The sequence below is a fragment of the Ochotona curzoniae genome, unplaced genomic scaffold (genome assembly GCF_017591425.1).
Source record: "Ochotona curzoniae isolate NIBS_2020 unplaced genomic scaffold, NIBS_Ocur_1.0 contig_291, whole genome shotgun sequence".
NCBI lineage: Eukaryota > Metazoa > Chordata > Mammalia > Lagomorpha > Ochotonidae > Ochotona > Ochotona curzoniae.
The window spans coordinates 18,227,925-18,253,292 of NW_024465649.1; the positions used below are offsets into that span (position 1 = coordinate 18,227,925).

A 25,368-nucleotide genomic window follows, 5' to 3' on the forward strand; every position below is an offset into this window, starting at 1 on the left:
CCTAGTGGCTAAAGTCTTGCCTTGAACGCCCCAGGATCCCATATGGGCATCAGTTCTAATCCTGGCAGCTCCACTTCCCATCCAGCTCCCTGCTTGTGGCCTCGGAGGGCAGTCGAGGACGGCCCAAAACTTTGGGACCCTGCACCCGTGTGGGATACTGGAAGAAGTTCCTGGATCCTGGCTTCGGATCGGCATAGCATTGGCCATGGCATTCACTTGGGGAGTGAATCAAAGGATAGAGATCTTCCTCTCTGTCTCTCCTCCTCTCTGTATATCTGACTTTCCAATAAATAAATAAATCTTTAAAAAAATAATAAATGTATCAATGTTTAAGTGTAGTATAATGCCCTTTGAGGAAAAAGAAAGCTTTATGATTTTGTTATTATGGTTCCAAAGTGTTATAAGAGTGGTTGGAGTACTATAGTACATGGAAGTCCATTGTGTCTGCACTAACTCAGCCTCTGTTAGTGTCAAGTCACATCTCTTTTAGTCTTGTCAAGTCAAGCTAGATGCTTGAACATTTCTAGTAACAGGAGATTCTCCCAGGGAAATTTATTCAGCCCTCAAATTTCCCTTCCTGCATGTTAAATATTTGATTAAAATGAATAAATCAAACATTTTGAACTGGTTTCTTGTGTGCATGTTTTCATGAGAGACAGTGTTCATGTCATGTCATATGCTTCAACACTCAGATGTTTAGGCAAGAAATACATACTTTGAATTGCTTTAACATGAATGTTTTCTGTTTAGGTATCTTACCATGGATGAAACTCGTAAATTGTTACTTTTGCTGGAATCTGATCCCAAAGTTTATTCTCTGCCATTAGTAGGAATGTAAGTATTGGGTTATTTATTAAACCATTTTTAAACCCAGTATATATTCAAATACATATAAGCATAGGAATCAGTTGTACTAGATTTAGATCATCAAAAGCCAATGGTTCATAAGCTTTCATATTTTAATGGTAGATTTAGCTGAAATAATATTTTGCCTAATCTTAGGAAGTACTCACATATGTAAAATAAATAAAGGTTTATGTTCCCGGTTGAGGGTAAGTCCATTCTGTCAGCCTTTGTCAGCCTTCTCTCACTACTCAGTCATTAGGCACTTTGAAGAACCTGAGGTTCACTTTTTTCTTACAGTTAGTGATTAAAGGACAGACTATTCAGAAACTTACACTCATTCCGTGTTTTTTGAGTGCTTCCCATACATGTAGTATTATTCTTGGTGCTATTTATGGGTTTAAAAAATCCTCAAGGAATTCATAGTCAAGATGAGACAAATTTCACCAAAGAAAAAATAATGACGTATATGATTTATTATGAAATGAGCAGATAGAGTAAGTATTATTACTACTCTGTGAGAGAGACATGCTGGAGCATAATTATTATTATCATTATTATTTTAATTACATTGTGTTATTTGACATAGTTTCATAGGCTCTGGGATTCCCCCAACCCCTCCCCGCACCCTCCCCCAAGGTGGATTCCTTACCTTGTTGCAGTATTACAGATCAAATGAAGTCCAGATTCTTTCTTTGCAAACATATACCAAGCAAAGAGTCCAGCATCTAATTGACCAGATATATTCAACGGTTTCTTGGGGAGATCATCTCTGGTCTGAAGGTAGAGGTGGCAGAATATCATTCTGATCAATTAAAAGCCCCAACATAACATCAACAACAATTTACAACATTACGGAATTATTTGACATTGTATTGAATAAACAATATGTTACAAGATGCAAGTTCTTAACCACATCCTGTGACTACTTCGTTGACATTTCAATTTTAGTTTCTATACAACCAGCTTCGATACACCTTAAAATGGCTGTAGGGTACTATTCAGCTGTCTCCTGTCTATCCTCATTTTAGTATTTAGCAGTCTATAGAGTTGAAGCGTAATTCTACTGAACTTGGCAGATTTTAGGATAGTCTAAACTGACTTACAACTCTAGCAAGGCATATGTCAACAGTTGAGGTGTAGAACTGTTTTAGGAGGGGTGTGCAGAGAAATCTTCAATACCCTAGTGAGGAGTATCTAATCTCTGTGTCCTACCTAGTAAGGTATATGTGAATCCACACTGACCATTTCCTGTCTGGTTCTAAGGTTTTCTTGTTGTTCTCTGTCTATTCTAATTTTGTTTGTTAGTTTTTTTGGGGGGGAGCTTCAGAGTAACCCTGATGGTCATTGCAAGAGAGGATGGGGATCCAAAGTTGGAACTAAGTAAGGACCAGAGAAAGCTCCTCTCCCTAGTCCTGAAAGAAGTTTACTGTTCTTCTGTGTCTACGGACCGCTCAGGGCTCCTGGCTGTTGTTCTGATGACCTTGGATCCTGCGAGGAAGGATTGGGACTTCTTCCATCTCATGTGGTAGATGCCAACGGGGGTGGGTGACCTCAGAGTTCTCGGCCTCCGAAGGCACTCCAATTCCCTTGACAGTTGGAATTTAGTCCTTGGTGCTCATACTGATAGTCCTTGGTGTGGATCCAGGGGTCTCCAGGGTTGGGATACAAGCCTCCTCCTGTCCACCTGCATCACTCTGGGGTCCCCCCGTGCTCTGTGCATATTACCTCCTGTTAGGAGGTTGTCAGAATCATGGAGCATTATTATTAAACAGATGCATGGGCTGGACTCTTACTTGTTTGTAGTGGTGGGTGGACTGTTGGGAAAGGGAAGTCATATAAAGGAATGACATGTGCAAAGTTAATGTGAATGTACAGCTGCTGTCTGGTCCGTGAAATCTGCTTACAGTCTGGTTGCTGTGGTGATGGTATTGGCTGTAGGTTACTGACACCTAAATGAATACTTATCAAGATACTTCTGTATCATGATCTATCTGAATATGTATGGCATTTAGCCTTCTCAACAATTCTGTGAAGTGGTTTTAGACAGTAAACTTCAGTCTGTAATTTACCCCCTTCTGCCCCTAGCCTTCTGCTTTATCACCATTCACTGTTCTCGCCCATCTCTAGGACACAGAGGAGAGAACACACAAGGAAAATCATATGATCCTCTCTGGAAACAGTTAGATGCATACAAGGGGTTTTCTTTTTTTTTTTTCAAGATTTATGTTTATTATTTTTTCATTGGAAAGGCAGATATACAGAGAGGAGAGACAGAGAGGAAGATCTTCCATCCGATGATTCACTCCCCAAGTGAGCGCAACGGGCCGATACTATGCCGATCCGAAGCCAGGAGCCTCTTCCGGGTCTCCCTCATGGGTGCAGGTTCCCAAAGCTTTGGGCTGTCCTCGACTGCCCTCCCGGGCCACAGGCAGGGAGCTGGAAGGGAAGCGGGGCTGCCGGGATTAGAACCGGCGCCCATATGGCATCCTGGGGCGTGCAAGGCGAGGACCTTTAACCACTTGCGCCACCGCGCCGGGCCCTACAAGGGGTTTTCACAAAGCTTGTGGAAAATCTGTATGTGAAAATATGCATGGATTAAAAAACATCTTTTGTTTTGCATCCAAACTTACCTTATAATTCCATTTCCTATGGACTTACTTTAAAAAAATTTTTATTTTATTTACTTGAGAGAAAGAAAGGGAGAGGTGTACATAGAGATTATCCATCTGCTGGCTTGCTCATAGGCCTGCAATCTCCAGAGCTGAGACAGGCTGAAGCCAGGAACCTAGAACTCCATCCAGGTCCCCATGTGGATGTCAGGGACCCAAGCTGTCCTGCCATCTTCTGCTGCTTCCCCAAATCCATTAGCAAGGGGCTGGATTGGAAGAGGAGCAGGCAGGATTTGAGCTGTGTTCGTTGAATGCACACTGGCCACTGTGGCAGACACTTGCATGGATTTTCTGAAACCCCTTCATATTCTCTACCTTCAGTACCCGTATAGATTGGTTTTTATTGTTTTATTATTTTGCCTTTTAACATGTTGCTAGTAAATGACAATCATCTGCCATATTATGTTAGGAACATAAAGTATATCTGTAAATGACTATGGCTGTTAATTTCTATTTTTTTTCTTATAGTTGGCTATCTGGAATTATACATATCTACAGTCCTCAAGTATGGGCTTGCTGCTTGCGATACATGTTTAGTTCTTCTATTCAAGAAAGGCAAGTGATATTTTATTCCTGTGGTACTTAATATTTTTCTTTCCCTCCATTTGTATTTTATTGATCTTGTTTAAATTCTTAGAATATTATCTTAATCTTTCACAGTACTGATAAACAGATGTATTAAAAAAAACCCAATATGGGCTGACATTGTAGCATAGTGGATGAGGCTGCAGCCTGTGACACCAGTATCCAGCGTGGGCACTAGTTGAAGTCCTGACTGCTTCATTTTAAATTCTGCTCTCTGATAACCTGCATGGGAAAGTACAGAAGATGGCCCAAGTGCTTGGACCTCTGCACCCATGTGGGAAACTTGGGTAAAGCTCTTGACCTTGGCCTGGCCTTGCGGCCATTTAGAAAATGAACCAGCAGATGGAAAATTCTCTCCGTAACCCTGTATTTTATTTTTAAAAAGTTGTAAGTTCTGTAAGTCTGGAGGAGGATGCTGAGGTAGGGTGGTGGCAGGTACAGAGTTGCAGTTTTAAATAGGTGGTGAGAGAGGCGCAGATTTGAGGTGAAGGAGTCAGTCATGTGGCTGTCCAGGGAAAGAACAAAGCAAGTGCAGAGATCCTGGGGGAGGATCACCTTGCATCCTCAAGATGCGTCAAGGACGTCAGTGTGGCTAGAGAGGAGTAAGTAGAAAGGAGCGCAAAAAGTGGGAAGGCCATGGCTAAACTTTTGATCTTTGCTAATGTGATAGATGAAAAAGTTGCCTTTGCCAATTTTCTAAAAAAACAAAACAAAAAACCTCATTTATTTAAAAGAGTTATAGAGAGAGGGAGAGAATTGATCTTCATGTATTGCTTCATTTCCAAGATGGCCACAATGGCTAGGCTAGGCTGGGCTGAAGCTGGCAGATCTGTGTGTGTGGCACAGGCCCAAGTATTTAGACCATCTTGTGTTGCTTTCCCCAGGCCATTAACTGGGTTTTATCTTATTACCTTGCTTACCTTATTACCTACATTGTTGGTTTTAGCTTCTATGTCATACGCTGGACCCTTTACAATGTTTTATAATCTCATCTTCTAAGACGTGTGTGTTGTGTCTTCTAGCCTTTTTCTCTTTTGATTGGGATTGTTCCTTTTTTTGTTGTTTGTTGTAATTTATTTAGTCTGAAATTCTATCTGGGTCTCCCACATGGCTGGCAGGTCCAAAGTACTCGTGCCATCCTCCACTAGCTTCAGGTGTGTTAGCAGCGAAGTGAATTGGAAGTAGAGCAGCTGGTACTCAAAACTAGTTCTCACATGGGATGCTGGTAATGTGGGTGGTGCTCAACCCACTGGGTCACAACACAGGCTCTTCTGTTTGCTTTCTAACAGCATGTACACCCTCTCTCCACCACCCCTCCTATCTTTGTCTGTGGGATATAAAACAGAAGTATGTTTATGAATATATGAGCAACTTTGCAAAAACGTTATTTCTTTGCAATAAAACAAATAATTTTTGATTCTATGCTATGATTTAGTGCATTTAAACTTTTATTTTCAACACTTATTTATTTTGATTGCAAAGTCAGATATACAGAAAGGAGGAGAGACAGAGAGGAAGATCTTCCGTCTGATAATTCACTCCCCAAGTGACTGCAATGGCTGGAGCTGAGCCAATCCCAAGCCAGGAGCCAGGAGCTTCTTCCAGGTCTCCCACATTGGGTGCAGAGTCCCAAGGCTTTGGGCCTTCCTCGATTGCTTTACCAGACCACAAGCGGGGAGCTAGATGGGAAGCTGGACCGCTGGGATTAGAACCAGTGCCCATATGGGATCCTGTTGCGTGCAAGGCGAGGACTTCAGCTACTGAGCCACCGTGCCAGGCCCCATGCATTTAAACTTTGTTATCAGCTAGTAATATTGTGTTAAGTTCATATTGACAGTAAAAGCTTAGTAAGATTAATTTAAGCAGTGATTTTATCTGACTACTTGAGAGGAATTAAGTATAAAAGACCCTTGGCCTCTCTGGTCTCCATTGCTTTGTTTTCTTGGTTGAATAGCATATTTGCAACTTGTTTCGCATTCAACATTTTATAAAGTAGAGAGAGCTAAAATATTGCTAGTTAGTTTTAAAGATTAGTTAGTATAAAGCTTTTTCCTGATTTTACAAATATTTATAAATATCAATTAGCATATGATAAAATTATTGTTCATTTTACCTTTGTATGATAGTGAAATATTGCAAAACTTTAAATGCATATTTTAAAAAGACTAGGTAAATAGAAATGGCGAATCTAGAAAATGTAAAATTAGATAATCACTAAAAAAGACCAAAGAGATCTGAGCTGTAACACCACATAGACACAGGAAAAGAGAAAAGGATTGTCCTATAACCAAGCAGCAGCTGTGGAGTGTCAGGGTAGACTGTCACTGGGGACATTCGCCTCTCGGGTTCACTGGCTTCAGTCCCAGCTACTGCACCCATCCAGTTTTCTGCCACTGCGCCAGGAAAAGCAACAGTAGATGGGCCACGTGCTTGGGTCTCAGCTACTGACAAGATAGTGTTTCAGCCTACTGGGTTCAACCTGGCCTAGGTTCAGCTATTCTAGCCGCTTGAGGAGTCAGTCAGTGTATGCAATCTGTTTTTTCTCTGTTTCTTTTTTTCCACCTTACCTTTTTACCTAGCTTTTTACCCATTGAATAAATAAAAACTTACAAATTATGTCTTCATTTTTCTCAATTTATATAGAATATTGGTGTATACTTGAGGAAGAATTCTGTAAGTATACTCTACAGAGTACATGATTTTCATCTTTTCTGTATGCATTTCATTTTGTTTTGAAGTTTTAATAAGGAATATGTGAGAGTACTTATAGAAGCTCATAGTAAAATGGTCTTAAAAGACAAGTTTATTTTGGTCCAAAAAATTTTGCATTCTACATGTTGTTTTATAATAGGCATTTCCTTGAACTTTTTGAAAATGTCTTGTATTTCATAATAAAATATTTGTTAGGGTTTTTTTTTTTCTTAAAAATGTATGTTAAAATTAACATTTAAAGCATTGGGCCCACTTTAAAAAAAAAAGGAGGGGGCTGGCACAATAGCCTGGTGGCTAAAGTCCTTGCCTTGCATGCCTGGGATTCCATAAGGGTGCTGGTTCTAATCCTGGTGGCCCCACTTCTCATCCAGCTCCCTGCCTGTGGTCTGGGAAAGCAGTCAAGGATGGCTCATGGTCTTGGGACCCTGCACCCACATGGGAGATTCTTGGCTTCGGATTCACTCAGCTCCGGCCAGGAGCTTCTTCTGATTTTGCAATAAAAATGTCTTAGGGCCCAGCAGCATGGCCTAGTAGCTAAAGTCCTCGCCTTGAACGCGCCAGGATCCCATATGGGCACCGGTTCTAATCCCTGCAGCTCCACTTCCCATCCTGGGAAAGCAATTGAGGACAGCCCAAAGCCTTGGGACCTTGCACCCATGTGGGAGACCTGGAGGAGGTTCCTGGCTCCTGGCTTCTGTTGGCACAGCACCAGCCGTTGCGGCCACTTAGGGAGTGAATCATAGGATGGAAGGTCTTTCTCTCTGTCTCTCCTCCTCTCTATATCTGACTTTCCAATAAAAATAGATTTAAAAAATAATAATATCTTTTAAAAAAGAGCCTCATGTGAAGTTTTTTGAGTATAATCTTGTTACATTCAGCACATTTTAATTAAATTGCATTTTCTCTTTATAGAGTTTTTTCGGAATCTGGAAATTTTATCATAGTCCTCTACTCTCTGACACATAAGGAACCCGAGTTTTATGAATGCCTCCCTTGTGACAGTGGTGTCTCTGACCTTCAGTTTCAGTTATTAACCAACAAAGATACATTACATCTTTTCAAAGTAAGTGATCACCTGACCCATCAGTGAATGTTTGGGGCTGTGCTTCAGCAGCATCTAATCATTAAAATAGCAAATCAAGGGCCTGGCAAGGTAGGGTAATAGCTGAGGTCCTTGCCTTGCATGCACTGGGATACCATATGTGCGCCGGTTCTAATCTCAGCAGCTCCACTTCCCATCCAGTTCCTTGCTTGTGGCCTGAGAGGCAGTTAAGGACAACCCAAAACCTTTGGACATTGCTCCCGCATCAGAGACCCAGAAGTGGCTCCTGGCTCCTGGTTTGCATTGGCTTAATTCTGGCTGCCTTTCAAATAAAAACAAAATAAATTCTAGGAAGAAAAATTTCTTTTAAAAAGATTAAATGGGCTCAGCACAATGGCCTAGCGGCTAAAGTCCTCGCCTTGAATATGCCTGGGATTCCATATGGGTGCCAGTTCTAATCCTGGCAGCTGCACTTCTCATCCAGTTCCCTGCTTGTGGCCAGGGAAAGGAGCTGAGGACGGCCCAAAGCCTTGGGACCCTGCACCCGCGTGGGAGACTCGGAGGAAGTTCCTGGCTCTTGTCTGCGGATCTGCACAGCATTGGCTGTTGCGCTCACTTGGGGAGTAGAGACATTCAGTGACCACTTTTTAATAAAATCATTGGTATCCAAGGTCTAAGAAACACTAAACATGCATTCTTTAGTTTATTATGAAATATTTAATAATTAATACTTCTGAATAACCACCTATATCCACTTGATTTTGTGCCTTCATTTAAAGGTTATATCAGTTCATGATTACTTAAATTTCTAAGCTTTAATTTTAAATGTAATATATAAATGAGATCTGATAATTTCTAGTTTAGGGCCTATTGCTTTTTTTTTTTGGTAAGATTTATTTTTGTTTTATTGGAAAGGCAGATTTTACAGAGAAGGACATACAAAGAGAAGGATCTTCTGTTCACTGGTTCACTTCCCAAGTGGCTGCAATGGCCAGAGCTGAGCCGATCCAAAGCCAGGAGCTAGGAGCTTCTTCTAGGTCTCCCACATGGTTGCAGGGTCTCAAGGCCTTGGACCGTCCTCAGCTCCTTTCCCAGGCCACAAGCAGGGAACTGGATGGAAAGTAGAGCAGCCAGGATTAGAACTGGTGCCCGTATGGGATCCTGGTGTGTGCAAGGCGAGGATTTAAGCTACTAGGCTACTGTTCCGGGGCCAGGATCTATTGCTTTTAAATGTCTTTTTTTTTCTTTTATTTGTTTTTTAAACATTAGCATTTATTTCAATTATAAGTTGAAAGATGGAAATTGCTGCTGGCTTACTCCTAAAATGCTTGCTACAACTGGCAATTGGGTTATACTAAAGCTGGGGGTCAGGATCTCATTTGTGGTATCCCACATGGGTGAGAGGGACCTAGCTACTTAAACTGTCTTCACCATCTAGTCAAATGCCCATGATAGAGGTGTATCAATTATCATTTTATTTAGATGGTATCCTCAGTTCATAGTTAAAATCACTGTATTCTGATTATTAAGTTGTATGATATAGATGATTGTTTATTTTTGCTTATGTAGCTGGGCGGTGTTCTTAAAGAAGGTTATTAAAGAAGGTTATGGTTGCTGAAGTTGGGAGTGTACTTCCAGCCCTCAGCGTTTCAGAGTGCCTGTTTATCAAATAGAATTATCTGGTGTTTTTATTTAAGTCAAATTCAAAGTATGACTCATTTTATTTCAGAATGTTGAGCCTTCTGACAAAAACTCAATCTATTTTGAACTGAGTGCAGAAAGCCAAACTGCAGAAACAGAGTTATTCAGCAAGGTTTCCGCGGAACTTTCAGCTACGAGGTAAGGGATAACTTTCTGTTGTGACATATACTCTTTTTTTTTTTTTTTAATTTTTAAAACATTTTAAGAAGATTTATTTATTCTTATTGGAAAGTCAGAATTACAGAGAGAAGGAGGGACAGAAAGATCTTCCATGCTCTGGTTGATTCCCCAAATGGTTGCTACAGCTGGAGCTGAGCTGATCCAAAGCCAGGTGCTTCTTCCAGGTCTCCCCCCCATGCGTGCAGGGTCCCAAGGCTTTGGACCATCCTCTGTTGCCTTCCCAGGCCACAAGCAGGGAACTGGAAAGGAAGTGGAACAGCCAGGATAAGAACTGGCACCCATATGGGATCCCCGATGTGCTCAGCAAAGATTTTATCCACTGGGCTACCATGCCAGGCCCCATGACACACACACTCTTTTTTTTTTTTTTTTTAAATCAGAAAGGCGGATATACAGAGAGGAGGAGAGACAGAGAGGAAGATCTTCCGTCCGATGGCTCACTCCCCAAGTGGCTGCAATGGCTAGAACTGAGGCAATCCGAAGCTAAGAGCCAGGAGCCTCCTCCGGGTCTCCCACATGGGTGCAGGGTCCCAAGGCTTTGGGCTGTCCTCAGCTGCATTCCCAGGCCACAGGCAGGGAGCTCAGGGAAGCAGGGCTGCTGGGATATGAACCAGCGCCCATGTGGGATCCTGGCACATTCAACGCAAGGACTTTAACCACCATGCTATTGCGCCGGACCCCATTACATACACTCTTAAGAAATGATATTCATTAGTTTTTGGTGAGTAATCAGGATAATTTCCGTCCATCTCTTTCCTCCAGGTTTTTGTGTATTGGTGTGCTAGTACTGGTGATAGTAGGTGATGTGGTTATTGTTCATCTATGCTGCTATCTTTCTGAGATTTATTTGAGAGAAAGAGAGCAAGAATGCTCTCCTCTGCTAAATGACTACTCAGATGCCTACTGTGGACCTGGGCTGAGGGCTGAAGCTCATGGCTGAGAACTCAGTGCAGGTCCAAGATAGGTGACAGAGACCAACTGCGTGAGCCATCACCAGCTGCCTCTCAGACTCCTTATTAACGGGAGCCTCTTATCAGGTAGTGAACCAGTATTAGAATTCAAGTGCTCTTGATATGGCATATGGGTGTCTTACTTTTTTTTCTTTATTTTAGTGAAGTTTTATTAAGGTGTAATGGAAAAAATAATGAAAAGGGTACACCTGAGAGAGCCTTGTATTTTTTTTTTAATTATGAAGTTATTTAAAGGGTGGGGAGCTCCCAGGTATTCATAGGTCATGTTCAGAAATGAGGAGGGCCTAAAGGGGAAGTGTGGGAGAGAGGGATATGTGTTCACCCTCCCTCCTGTGTCCATGGAGAAAAAGAGGGAGTCCCTCTGAGTTGTCAGACCACTTACGTGCCTGCGATGGGAGTGACCACATGACATTGCCTTCAGGTACTCAGTGGAGGGAAGTACATCTTGGGAGAAGGGGTTTGGACTGATAGATGAGTGGGTGGGAGTTACATAGAGTGGGGGAGTGTGGCTTCCAACTTGGGACCCTAAGCTAGCTACCTAGCTGTTCTATTTCATTCACTCAGAAATTTCCAAACCTTAACCCTAAGGGTTGCTGAAGGTTGCAGATGCATCACATCTTCTGTAGTTATATCCTGATAATTGGGGACATAGAACTTGCCCTTGGTGAGTTTGGAAATCTCTTTCTCATCTATTGGATCCCTCAAGAGCTGGAGAATTTTCGGTTAGTGCTAAAGACTGTGTCCCCTGCATCAGCATCATTGCTCTAAGAAATTGTTGACTTCTCTGCAGCAGAGGTGACCCAGTCATAGAACATGTGTGCTGAGGCCAGACCACACTCCCATTAGCTTTAATCCTTGAGATCAGAGATCCTGACTTCTAGGCTAATAAGACATGAAAGCATGGGCTGATTGCAAATACTGAGAGCCATTAGTGGACACCTCGCCTCTCATCAGGTGTTGTGGCCTAGGGAGCTTAGTATGGCAGCACTTCAGTTCCCCAGCACACCCCAGCCTAGCTCTGGCTCTTGTGTATGCCCGTGGGTGCATCGACCTGACTTGGAGTTCCCTTAGCACAGGCCTTTTGCGCCCCTCTGCCCAACCCACGTGCAGCCTTGGCTCTTACCTACATTTTAGCCTCGAGGCAAAATGCTTACCCTCATTTTCTTGAACCCAGTGAGTATATTTCATATAATGAATGCAAATCTATCACTAGAATATACATTTTTTTGACAGTATGTGTTTATTTCTACATTTCTTGAGGTCAACCAAAAGGTGCTCAGTGGCCATTGATTCCTTTGCAATTAACAATACAGAATTAAACCCAACATAATCTGGCAAAAGGGGTAGTTTGTTAATCATGAATCTGACTAGCCAGCTTTCCTGGTCATCTAACATTGACCTAAAAGATCTAAGGTTTTAAGATATTAAATTAAGTGATCAGAATACCACTATGACTTAGTAAATTTACATCATTCAGTTTCAAAAAGAACACTAAATTAATGAAAGTGTGTGTGTGTCTCCCTCTACTCTCTAGATTATCCCAAAAATCATCTCCTGGGAAGGTGCCACTAAGGGATCTTGACTCTGGTGTTGAAGATGAAGATTTTTCTCCAAGACCCATTCCTAGTCCTCATCCAGTGAGTCAGAAGGTACCATTGACCTTTTTATGAGCTCACCTTTGTGGTTAGAGAGCTGAAAGTATCTTCATGTTAAAGCACTAAATATTTTTTTAAAAGATTTATTTTTTTTATTGGAAAGGCAGATATACAGAGAGGAGGAGAGACAGAGAGGAAGATCTTCCATCCAGTGGTTCACTTCCCAAGTGGCCACAAGAGCTGGAGCTGAGCGAATCCGAAACCAGGAGCCAGGAGATTCTTCCAGGTCTCCCACGTGGGTGCAGGATCCCAAGGCTTTGGAGCATCCTCGACTGCATTCCCAGTCCATAAGCAGGGAGCTGGATGGGAAGTGGAACAGTCAGGAATAGAACTGGCAGCCATATGAAATCCCTGGCACATGCTAGGCAATGATTTTAGCACTAGGGTATAGTGCTGGGCCCTTGACATAAATTTTTGTTATCTTGTTAGAAAATACTGTATTTGGGTAAAGTCCTTACTTGCAATCACCGGGATCCCATTTAGGCGCCAGTTCATGTCCTGGCTGGTCCACTTCCATTCCAGCTCTCTGTTTATGACCTGGGATTAGCAATCAGGGGTGGCCCCAAGTCTTAGGACTCTGTACTTGTGTGGGACACCTCGGGGAAGCTCATGGTTCCTAGCTTCTCCTGTTATGGCCACTTGGGGAATGACCCAGTAGCTGGAAGGTCTTTCTCTCTCTGCTGTCTATAGATTTGCCTTTCTAAAACAAGCATGAAATAAATCTTTTTTTTTTTAAGATTTATTTTTTTAATTTTTATTGGAAAGGCAGAAATACAGAGAGGAGAGACAGAGAGGAAGATCTTCCGTCCAATGATTCACTCCCCAAGTGAGCGCAAGGTGGCCGATGCTATGCCGATCCCAAGCCAGGAGCCTCTTCTGGGTCTCCCGCGCGGGTGCAGGGTCTCAAAGCTTTGGGCCGTCCTCGACTGCTTTCCCAGGCCACAAGCAGGGAGCTGGCTGGGAAGAGGGGCCGCCAGGATTAGAACCGGCGCCCATATGGGATCCCGGGCGTGCAAGGCGAGGACCTTAACCACTTGCGCCACCGCGCCAGGCCCAAAATAAATCTTAAAAAACATTTTTATTTGCTCTCAGGGGCTAATTGTAATACCCCTGTCATAACTTTTTGATTGTTGTCAACGAGAAGGCTGTTTTAGGTTTGTTTACCTTTACTGGAATATTGGTTACCAGAGAAGAAATTGGATTTTTAAAAATTACTAATATTTTTTAATTTTCGGAAAAAATATTTTGAAATATTTACTAGTGGATTCTTTGCTAAGGTTACATAAATATTATTTTATGTTAGACCTGTTAGAGCATTGTGCCTGTGATAATTTGTTTTCAGATAATAAAAAAGTCTGCTAAGTAGTTTTGCATGTTTTGTTCTTTAACCTATGCAATATTCATCACTATTGTAGTAGAAGTTCCACTATTAAATAAGCCTTGTAAGAGCCTTGTTTATTTTGCTCAAGATTGTATTCCTAGTGCCTAGGAAGCTGAAGATACCCAATAGATATTTGCTGATGGTATAAATAATTAATACCTTGTAATGCATATTTGGAAATAATTTGTGAAATGCCAGCCTTTAGAAACTAATGTATGTATTTTCCCTTAAAAATATTTTCTTCTTCCTTTTTTTTTTTTTTTTAATCTATAGATGTCAAAGATCCAGCCATCAGTTCCTGAACTTTCGCTTGTGTTGGATGGCAGTATTACGGAATCAAACCCTCTTCCTAAGCCCCTGGAAGTGGGGAAGGATGACAGTTCTCCTCTGTTAATGAACCACTCTGTGAACCCACTGCAACCCCACGTCTGTGATGAGAAACAGAGCTTTGAACCTGGAGAATCTCCCTTGAGACAGATACCGGATCAGTTAAGGCAGGGAACTGTTCCTTTGAGGCACTGCAAAGTAAGACAGACATCTGCCTGTGCAAAAGGAAGCCCTTATGTCAGGGACAGTGTCAAGCCAGCGTTTCCTAATGGGCCAGTTTCTGATACATCTGAAAAACTTCCAGCAGTTTCTGCTGGACATGTGCCTAAAGAAGAATATTCTGACAGACCTTCTACACTTAATTCTAGACAGTCTTCTCTTGCTCCACAGCCTCACTTAAATAATTTTGTTTTACCTCATATTTTGGAAGGACCAGTGGAACTTCAGATGCCTACTCTGTCATCACCATCTTACTATTGTACAAATGTTTGTGGATGTTGTCGGCGTCATGGCCATATTCAATACAGTCCAATAAAGTCTTGGCAAGGTACAAATACAGTAGGATCATTTCAAGACCTGCCATCTGAAGCTCTTCAGAAGCATCCATTATTTCACCCAAGTGGATGTCCTGCTGTGTGCCATAACGCCTTGTATTCTTCAAGTAGTCCAATAGCCTTGAGACCTCAGGGAGGTATGGGCAATTGTTCTCCTTGCAATAATAGTGAACCATCTCCTGTGGCAAATCTGCCTTCACGCGTGGATCCTTGTACTCCACAGCCGTGTGCAGTGTGTATTCACACACCCAAGACTGAGTCTGATAATGGCATGATGGGTCTGACTCCAGATGCGTATCGGTTCCTCACAGAGCAAGACAGACAACTGAGACTACTTCAGGCCCAGGTTTGCGTGGTGCTTTCTTAGTTATGTTTAATTATGTTTAAATTTTTAATATTATATTTATATAATATATCAATGTATAATATGTTATATTTATATATAATATTAATTTATATATTAATATATTCGTATTATATTTTTATATTAATATGTTTTTTAAAAACTACCAAATGTCAGTAATGACTTAATAAAATTACAGAATATCAGAACTAGAAGGAGGCTTTAAGAAATGAAGTCCCCTGTGTTTTACAGATAAATAAAATGAAGATTAGTGCTAGTTAGTAGTAGAACCAGGACTAGAAAATAAGCCTTTCTTCCATCATGAGCATATTTTAATCTAGAACATAATTGCATTTTTCGTTTGTATTTTGCTCCTAATGAAACATATATATATGGGCACCATATGGGCACCGGTTCTAATCCTGGCAGCTCCACTTCCCATCCAGCTCCCTGCTTGTGGCCTGGGAAAGCAGTGGAGGATGCCCAAGTGTTTGGGACCCTGCACCCATGTGGGATACTGGAAGAAGTTCCTGGATCCTGGCTTCGGATTGGCATAGCATCGGCCACCTTGCGCTCACTTGGGGAGTGAATCATTGGATGGAAGATCTTCCTCTCTGTCTCTCTTCCTCTCTGTATATCTGACTTTCCAATAAATAAATAAATAAATCTTTTAAAAAAATATTTTGGATAGGCGGACTTTTTACTCAGCAGTGAAAATGCTATTGTGATACCACATCCTAAGTCCCTGGTATTGCAAACAGCATAGCTGTGAATATCCTTGTACTGGCATCTGTTTATGTGCCTGTATCTCTGTATCATAAAACCTAGAAGTATAACTTCTAGCTCAAGGAAGCATGTATTTTAACGTTCAAGGATAATGATATTTGTCACTCTCCTAGTGTTAAGTTATTTTGGTGTTCTCGTTAAAGATCTGGTTCCAGATTTCTTAAATTATAAACCAGCTTCTGGATAATACAAATTATGCAAAATACTTACTAAAAATTCTTTAGTTTTCTCGCTTATAAAATAGGGTTAAAGGATTGAGTGAGTTACTAGGAGGGCGTAGAATAATAGTGCCTGCCATGTAGTTGTTACTTACTAAATGTTAAATGTTTTCATTGTCATTCCCTCAGTCAGTGTTATCATTTCCCAGAAATCAGAAACCCAGGCTTTACTTTCTAGATAGATCCTGAACTTAGCATCTCTTTATCATTTCTCACATGCTCACCATAATGTAAACAAATTTTTAATCCTATCTTCCATGCTGTTTTCTGTGTTGTACCCTCATGTGTTCTGCAGTTCAAAATGTAATAGCTTTTAAAAGTTCAGATCAGATCATTTCATGTGTGCTTAAAAATCTAATAGGAAGTAAGTGTTTATCTTATCAGTTAAGATGCCTGCATCCCGTATCAGGTACCTGGCTTTGATTTTTGGATACAGTTCCTGACTCTGGTCCTTCCTATACTAATGCAGATCCTGGAAAGAGGTGATTATGGCCCACTCAAGTTACTGGGTTCCTGCCACGTGCGTGGGAGACCTGGATCAAGTTCCTGCCTTTACCTGCATCCAACCCCTGTCTATTACGAACATTTAAGGAGTGAACCGTAAATGGGCAGCTCTTTGTGTGTGTCTATTTATTCAACTTCTGATGATTTCCGTGGTAATTAGAAGAAATCCAACTGCTGTTTCCCTATTCCAACTTCTTACTTAAAATCTGTGTTTACCAGTCTGCAGGTACAGTTTCAGTAATTCTTGTTCAAACATGTCAGAACATGTTAACACTTTAGGTTCAGTTCTTTTTTCTTTTGGCCAGGAATAACTTTCTTTTTCTTTTCCTTTTCCTTTTTTCTTTTCTTCTTCTTCCTTTTTTGTTTTTTAAGATTTTAAAAGACAGGATATTTGAAAGGCAGAGTTACAAAGGGAGAGGGAAAAACTGATATCCCATCTGCTGGTTCACTCCCCAAATACTCTCAATGGCTCTGGGTAATCCAGGCTGAAGCCAGAAGCTTAGAGATTCTTCTGGTTCTCCATGTGAATCTAAGGCTCAAGTACTTGGACCATCTTCTGCTTTCCCAGGCACATTAGCAGAGAGTTGAATTGGAACTGGAACAGACAGAATATGAACCCCTTATGGGAAGCCAGCATTTCAAGTGGTAGCTACAATCATGAATGGGAGCTGGATTCAAATCCTGCCACTGCCATGTGAGATGTGGTTGCCTCAAGCTGCCATCATATTTGCTGTGCCAAATGTGCACCCCTCTGAAGTCTTTCTACTTAATTTATAAGAAATTACTATGGGGCTTAGTACAATAGCTATACCCTTACCTTACATCTACCGGGATCCCATTTGATTACTGGTTCATCTCTTGGCTACTCTGCTTAGCATCCAGCTCCCTGCTTGTGGACTGGGAAAGCAGTAGATTATGGCGCAAAGCCTTGGGACCCTGCACCCATGTTTCTGGCTGCTTGCTTCTAATTGGCTCAGTTCCAGCCATTGTGGCTACTTCAGGAATGAACCAATGGATGAAAGATCTTCCTCTCTGTCTCTCCTTCTCTCTACATATCTGCCTTTCCAATAAAAATAAATACATCTTAAAAATAAAAATAAATAAAATGCTCAGATAAGCAAATTCCTAGGGATCGAAGTAATGGTTGCCAGGGACTTGGGAGATGGACGTAGGGAGGTGGCTTGCTAATGGGCTCAGAGTTTTTTCAAGGGTACATGCAACTGTTCTGGAGTTAAATACTGGGTGTGGTGGGAAGCTTAATGAAAATATTAAAAACCACCAAATTGTGCACTTTAAACCAGGGGTTCTTATAGTTTGTGAATTATATCTCAATTTATTATTTAAAAAATATTTTTGCTCAAGTTTTATTTTAAATTCTACTTATTATTTTACAATACAGTTCCATAGGCCCTGCGATTTCCCTTACCGCTTCCCAATCTCCTTTCCCTTCGCAGAGTTCCCCTATATTATTATTATAGTATAGTTCTTCATAAACAGTCATATGTCCATCATTGTGGGCATGGATAATGGCAGAGTGTCCAGCATCCTATTGTCAAGATATATTACACAGTTTCACTGGGAGTCCACCTTTGGTCTGGAAGTAGAGATGCATACTGCATTGTATCCTCACATCTGGATATGATATTACATAGTTACTGTACATCCCCTTAAACAAGAAGCCACAATGCAAAGTTAATAACAGGAAGAAAAATAGAAATTTACAACACCATGAAGTTAAATAACATGGTACTAGATATGATACTCTCCATAACACAGTTACTGCAGATCCCCTTGCCACGTTCAAGGCAAGGACTTTAGCTTTTAGGCCACGGCGCCAGGCCCTCCTTGCAGTCTTAAATCCATAGCCACACTGTACAAAATGACTCCTGATGTGCCACTACTAGAGTTTTTGATCTGCTGGCCGCCAGGTCTGAGGGCTACTTGGACTATCTTGGGTGGAACCTTGTTGCTGGTTAGTTCCGTCTGCCACTGCAATTCAGATTGTTACTGGCTGAATGTCACTGGGGTATTGGTCACTGCAACACCACATCCTTTGTCCACTGCTTTCCTGTGTCTGTCATTCTCCAGGTGCCCCTCTGCTGTTCTATCCTGGAATGTGCTCTCTCTGCTTCATACTGGCTAATGTTTCTCTGTCGGTTTAAATGTGTCCTTATACTATCCTACCACCTTGAATCTCCATTTATATCTCAATTTAAGAAGGAGGAAAGTATGTTGTTGTCCTGTGGGTTTTGAAACACTTGTAATGCTCGCAAACCATAATGGAGGACCCATTTGGGTCTCAGTTGTTCCACTTCCTTCCACCTCTCTGATAATGTACCTGGGAAAGCAGTGGAAGGTGGGTCATGTACCTGGGCTCCTGTCAGCCACATGGGAAACTCAGATAATCTTAGGTTCCCAGCGTTAGCCTGTCTTAGCGCCAGATAGTGAACCAGTGGATGAGAAATCTCTTTCACTCTCCCTCTAATTTTGTCACTTGACGTTTCAAATAAATAAATAAATCTGGGAAAGGAAGAGTGAGAAGGATTTTGGTACTTGAATCTCAGCTTTGGTGTTTGTTAATTATTTGACTTAGACAAGTAACTTAACTTTTTAATGTCATAAATTTTTATTTGTAAAATGTGTTTCCTAGCAATCATTTCAGTCTTTACAGGGTTGTCATAAAAACCATATGTGATTTTTTTTAAAAAGATTTATTTATTTTTATTACAAAGTCGGATATACAGAGAGGAGGAGAGACAGAGAGGAAGATCTTCCATCCTATGATTCACTCCCTAAGTGAGTGCAACAGCCCGAAGCTGGGAACCAGGAACCTCTTCTGGGTATCCTACAGGGTGCAGGGTCCCAAGGCTTTGGGCCATCCTCTGCTGCTTTCCCAGGCCACAAGCAGGGAGCTGGGTAGGAAGTGGAGTAGCTGGGACTAGAACCAGTGCCCATATAGGATCCTGGTGCGTTCAAAGCAAGGACTTTAGCCACTTTGCTACTGTGCTGGGCCCTTGAAAGTCAGATTTACAGAGAAGGAGAAATAGAGAAGCCAGAGCTGAGCTGAGCTGAAGCCAGGAGCCAGGAACTTCCTCCCGATGTTTCACACGGGTGCAGTGTCCCAAGGCCTTGCGCCACAAGCAGGGAGCTGTTAAGGGAGGTAGAGCAGCCGGGAAATGAACTGGCGTTCCTTTGGGATTCCTGTGTGTGCAAGTCAAGGACTTTAGCCATTAGGCTACCACACCACTGCCCTTCATGTATACACATTTAAGAGGATAATACTGAATCCCACCTACCCTCACACTCATTCTTTGCTTCCCTCCTTTTGTTTTCTCCTTCCTTTGGGTTACCTCCACTGCTTTTCCAGGCCACAAGCACGGAGCTGGATTAGAAGTGGAGCAAGTGGGTCATGAACCAGTGCTCATTTGGGATCCCAGCACATTTAAGGCAGAATTTAGCCACTGAGCCATCGTGCTGGGCCCACCTTTATTTAAAAATTTTTTAAGGTTTATTTTAACTCATTTGTTTTTATCTACTTGGAAAGCAAAGTGATAGAAAGATTAGATCCACTGATTTCCTCCGTAAATGCTCAAAAGGACTGGAGCTTGTCCTTGCAAAGGCAGGAGGCGGCAACTCCATTCGGGTCTCCCATGAGAATAGCAGGGGTCCAAGGTCATTATCAATTATTATTATTTCCAATTGGAACATGGACAACTCTGGTTAACCATTATAAGAAGAATTATGGGGCAGTGTCATGGCTCAGAAAGTTCATCATTCCACCCTGTGGTCCAGCATTCCGGAAGGTTCATGTCCTGGTCGCTCTGCTTCCGTTCCACCTCCCTGCTTGTGGCCTGAGAAAGCTGCGGAGGATTTGCTGCCCCTGAGCCCCTATGGGAGACCTGGAAAAAGCTCTTAACTTTTGGTGTTGGATCAGCTTAGTTCTAGCTTTGTAGCCATTGGGAGTGAACCAGTAGATGGAAGCCCTTCTCTCTTTCTCCCCTTCTTCTATAAAACCACCTTTCCAAAAAAAAAGAAGAAGAAGAATTGTGTGTGAAATGGTCAGTATTTGGTTCATGAAACAGGAGTTCACCTGCAATTTTACTTTTGATTTATGAGTGAAATAGTAATAAAATGTTGGTTTGGGGCCCGGTGCAGTAGCCTAGTGGTTAAAGTCATCGCCTTTCATGCACTACTGTGATCCCATATGGGCGCCAGTTCTATTTCTGATTGCTCCCCTTCCCAGCCAGCTTCCTGCTTGTGGTCTGGGAAGGCAGTTGAGGATGGGCCAAAGCCTTGGGACCCTGCACCCATGTGGGAGACCTGAAAGAAACTCATGGCTCCTGGCTTCAGATTGGCTCAGCTCCAGCCGTGTGGCCACGTGGGGAGTAAATCAGTGGATGAAAGATCATCCTCTCTGTCTCCCCTCTGTTTATATCTGACTTTCTAATAAAAATAAATAATTCTTTGAAAAAAAAAAAGTTGGTTTAAATTGTTAATCATTCAGGCTTTTCTTTCTTGAATGTCAAATTACAAACACTAAACACCTTTGTTTCACTTTTCAAATTACAATTAAAGTTCTTTTTAATGACTGACAGCAATGTTCTATATTGAACGTTTCATGTTATGAAATAATTGAAATGTAAGAAAATAATTTACAGTCAGTTACTGAGTCTCCTTAGAATTGGTGAACTCTGCAGTTGCCACTCTGTTGATTCCTTCCCTGTGGATTAAAGCATGCTTTGACTTGGCACAGATTGAGCGTTTGTTGGCAGCACAGTCGCTGCAGGCCTGCTCCTGTAAGACAACCAGTGCTGAAGACACAGTGCAAGCAGCCAGACCAAAGGAGCTCGTGTCCATGGAAGCACAACCTTCCCCTGGCTTACACACGAGAAAAAGTGTGAGCATCGCTGTGAGCACAGGTAATTTCTTCTTTATTTCTTTTTTGACATTTTAATATAAAAAGATTGTTCTAATGTGCTTCTTACCTGATTCACATTGACATTGGTGTGCCGTGCAGCAGGCCAAGGTGACTTTTTTAAGCCTGTGTGATTGTCTTTGTGTAGTATAACTATTCCTGCACACAGGTAGAGGTCTACCTTCTGTGACCCTTAGGCTTTGCCTCTTCATGTGCTGCACTCATTTCTGATAAGTGTCTGTCAGGAGGACTTTGACTTACACAGTCCTGATTCTCGATCATGAAAGGTCTGTAGGATTCCCGTGAGTAGAGATGAAGGATGGGTATGGGCTCAGTAAGCATACTTAGGGTTCTAAGTTGTAATTGTGACACTGATAAGCAGGAAGAGGAAGGGCTGTGCAGTATATTGATAAAATTTGATAACTGATTGGATGCAGCAACTGAGGAAGAGTTAAACACTGAGAAGTTAACTCCAGCTAAATGAAATATAGTATCCCGAATTGGATAGAACAAAGACGTGAGTAGAAAAGTTGATTGAATCTGAATAAAGTCTAGAGCATATTAGTAAATAGTAATAAAGTAGTGTTGATTTCATTTGAATTTGGTTTTGGAGGTAAAACAAAGAAGGAATGGCATCTGTATTCTTTTCTCTAACTCATTGAAATTCTCTAAGTAGACAGAAACAGGAAAGAAGGGAACGGGCAGGAGCCACTTGCCCATGTAGATCAAACTTACACTCAGGAGTAGTTGAAATTTTTTGTTTGTAGCAACCAATTTTGAACTACTTTAACCAAGGAAAGGGAATTTTCTGGAGAGCAAAGGATAAGAATGGAGTTGGGAGGCTGGCATTGTGGCTCCGTGGGCTGAGCTGCTGCTTGTAGGGTTGGAATTCCATAGAGGAGTGCTAATTTCAGTTTTGGCTACTCTGCTTTTGATTTGGTTGGAATTCATTCTATCTGATGTTTTTACATATTATAGTGGTTGACCTAAAAATTGCATTCTAGTAGCTAAATTTTTATATTGTTCTAGCCATATTTTCTCAAACAATCTCACTGTTCCTTCAGCCTCATTTTCTTTTTCTTTAATGGCTTGAGCATTAAGCTTTGTTATACATAGAGAAATGAACCATTAATGACTGCAGACTGGGACACAGTGGTGCTGGGTGGAAGATGGCTAGCTCTTTGGAAAGTGAGCAGCTTTAGGTGCCTCAGAGGCTCGTGCCACATTGATTGCTGAGTCAGATGGATTGGGCTGCGTGCTCAACACCACAGGGCATCAAGGCACTAAGTAACTCTGCCCACACTGCTTCTCTGTTTCATGTGGGGCTTCCAGGGCAGTACCCAGAAGCAAGTTATTGAAGCACAGGGGCTTCCTGAGGTAGCCCAGGCCTGTCTAAAATCACAAGCAATATGTTTAATTGGATGATTTCCATTTTCACAAACTATATCCAACATTTCAAAACATCAGAACTTGGGCCTGACACTATGACCTAGCAGCTAAAGTCCTCGCCTTGAACGCACCAGGATCCCATATAGGCGCCGGTTCTAATCCCAGCAGCTCCACTTCCCATCCAGCTCCCTGCTTGTGGTCTGGGAAAGCAATTGAGGACAGCCCAAAGCCTTGGGACCCTTTACCCATGTGGGAGACCCAGAGGAGGATATGGGCTCCAGGAGGCTTTGGATCAGCGCAGCACCAGCCATTGCAGTCACTTGGGGAGTGAATCATTGGGCAGAAGATATTTCTGTCTCTCCTCCTCTCTATATATCTGACTTTGCAATAAAAATAAATAAATATTTAAAAAAGAATAAAAAACAAAAGTATGTAGAAAAAATAAAAATAATAAAAACATCAGAACTCGGGGAACTGAATAGTATGTAGGCTGTTCAGTTTCAGTTTCAGACTGTAGAGAACCTGAATGACCTAGTTTGGGTTAGATTCTAATCTCTGGATCAAAGATGAGCGGGTTGGCAAATTCATGCTGGAACAGATCTGATGGCTTCTCCTTTGTAGATGGTAGGGGTGGTTGTGTGTGTAAGGGGGACTGGTAAAGGAGCTTGTTAATATTTTTTTTAAAGATTATTTATTTTAAAAGATTTATTTATTGGAAAGGCAGATATACAGAGAGGCACTCACAAGGTGAGAATTAACCAATTGTGCTCACTCTTGATCTTCCTACTTTTTTGTTTTTAAGATTTTTAAATTTATTTTTATTGTAAAGTCAGATATACAGAGAGGAGGAGAGATAGAGAGATATCTTCCGTCCGATGATTCACTCCCTGAGTGACTGCAATGGCTGTTGCTGTACAATCTGAAGCCAGGAGTCAGGGACCTCTTCCAGGTCTGCCACACGGGTAAAGGGTCCGAAGGCTTTGGGCCGCCCTCAATTGCTTTCCCAGGCCACAAGCAGGGAGCTGGATGGGAAGTAGAGCTGCTGGGATTAGAACCAGTGCTCATATGGGATCCCAGCGTGTTTAAGGCGAGGACTTTAGCCTCTAGGCCACGGAGCCGGGCCTGATCTTCCTACTTTTTATCCTGTTCAGTATTATTGTTAACTGTGACCCTGTGATTACAGACTAGATTTTTTTTTAAAATGAAGGAATATGGATCCCACTGTAGTCCTGTAATTTGTTGGCATAGCAAGAAGGGTAACTGGTTATTACAAGCAAATAGCAAGTACTTTGTCTAGCCAAATTGAGATGTTTTTATTTAACCACACACAGGTCATTGCATATCCTATATTTTAAATAACATGTGTTACTATCTGAAAGAAAAAAAATGAGACAACCTGGAATTGGCCTGTTTTAAACTGTAAATCTGAGTTGATCTCATTTCATTTAAAAACCTTACTTTGGCACAGGAAAAGAAATTTAATAAGGTAAAACAATAGAGAGAAATAGACATCTTCGTCTGTTGTTTCGCTCCCAAATACAGGCAAAAGGCAGAGCTGGGCTAAGCCAAAACCAGAAGCTGGGACTCTGCCCAGGACATAGCTAGCGCCATTGTCTGTTGCCCTCCAGGGTGTGTGTTAGCAGGTAGCTGGACAGGTTCAGATGGTAACGTGGACCCAGGTGCTGCAGTGTGGACACAGGTGTTCCAAGCCACATCCTAGCCACCATACCAAATACCTGCACCTAACAGCTTATAAACCATTATGTAGCAATATTTCCCAAGTTGCCAAATGTATGTGGCTCATAGGGCAAAAGGTGATTTAAAGTGGTATATAGATGAATATTTTATGTTTTTTTGTTTGTTTTTTACAATTTTTATTTATTTATTGGAAAGTCAGATATACAGAGAGGAGGAGAGACAGAGAGGAAGGTCTTCTGTCCAATGGCTCACTCCCCAAGTGAGCGCAACGACCGATGCTATGCCGATCCGAAGCCAGGATCCAGAAACCTCTTCCGGGTCTCCCACATGGGTGCAGGGTCCCAAAGCTTTGGCCCGTCGTTGACTGCTTTCCCAGGCCACAGGCAGGGAGCTGGATGGGAAGTAGAGCTGCAGGGATTAGAACCGGCACCCATATGGGATCCCAGGGTGTTCAAGGCGAGGAGTTTAGCCACTAGGCCATGCCGCCATGCCCGAATATTTTATGTTTTGTAGATGTATTTATTACTATGAATATTGGGAGTAATCAGTACCAAAAAAGAAAGAAAAAATCAAGAATAACAAAGTTCAGTAATATACCAAAAAAAAAAAAAAAAAGAGAGAGTAACCAGTACATTGAATCTGAGTTCAGAGAAATGATAAAGCTAGGTAAAAATCAGATGATTTGAGGAAAATCAGTAAACAATTAATACATGCAAGTAAATCTGAAAGTGTGCATATATAGCCTAGAAGATTTTTTTTTTAAGATTTTGTTGGGCCCGGCGCGGTGGCGCAAGTGGTTAAGGTCCTCGCCTTGCACGCCCCAGGATCCCATATGGGTGCCGGTTCTATCCCAGCAGCCCCGCTTCCCTTCCAGCTCCCTGCCTGTGGCCTG

General features: G+C 41.8%; 1 protein-coding gene across 7 annotated transcripts in view; it reads left to right on the forward strand.

Annotated features, from left to right (window-relative positions):
* Positions 1-25,368, forward strand: part of STIL (STIL centriolar assembly protein) — a 71,819-nt gene that overhangs the window by 20,888 nt on the left and 25,563 nt on the right. For 4 of the 7 annotated variants that reach the window (XM_040978586.1, XM_040978592.1, XM_040978589.1 and 1 more), the window contains 7 exons: positions 751-834; positions 3,984-4,070; positions 7,725-7,875; positions 9,584-9,693; positions 12,241-12,355; positions 14,016-14,969; positions 21,228-21,393. In XM_040978586.1, the coding sequence (XP_040834520.1) occupies positions 751-834; positions 3,984-4,070; positions 7,725-7,875; positions 9,584-9,693; positions 12,241-12,355; positions 14,016-14,969; positions 21,228-21,393 (1,667 nt within the window). The remainder of the gene's footprint in view (positions 1-750; positions 835-3,983; positions 4,071-7,724; positions 7,876-9,583; positions 9,694-12,240; positions 12,356-14,015; positions 14,970-21,227; positions 21,394-25,368) is intronic. The other 3 variants (XM_040978587.1, XM_040978593.1, XM_040978591.1) reach the window with 3 other exon arrangements.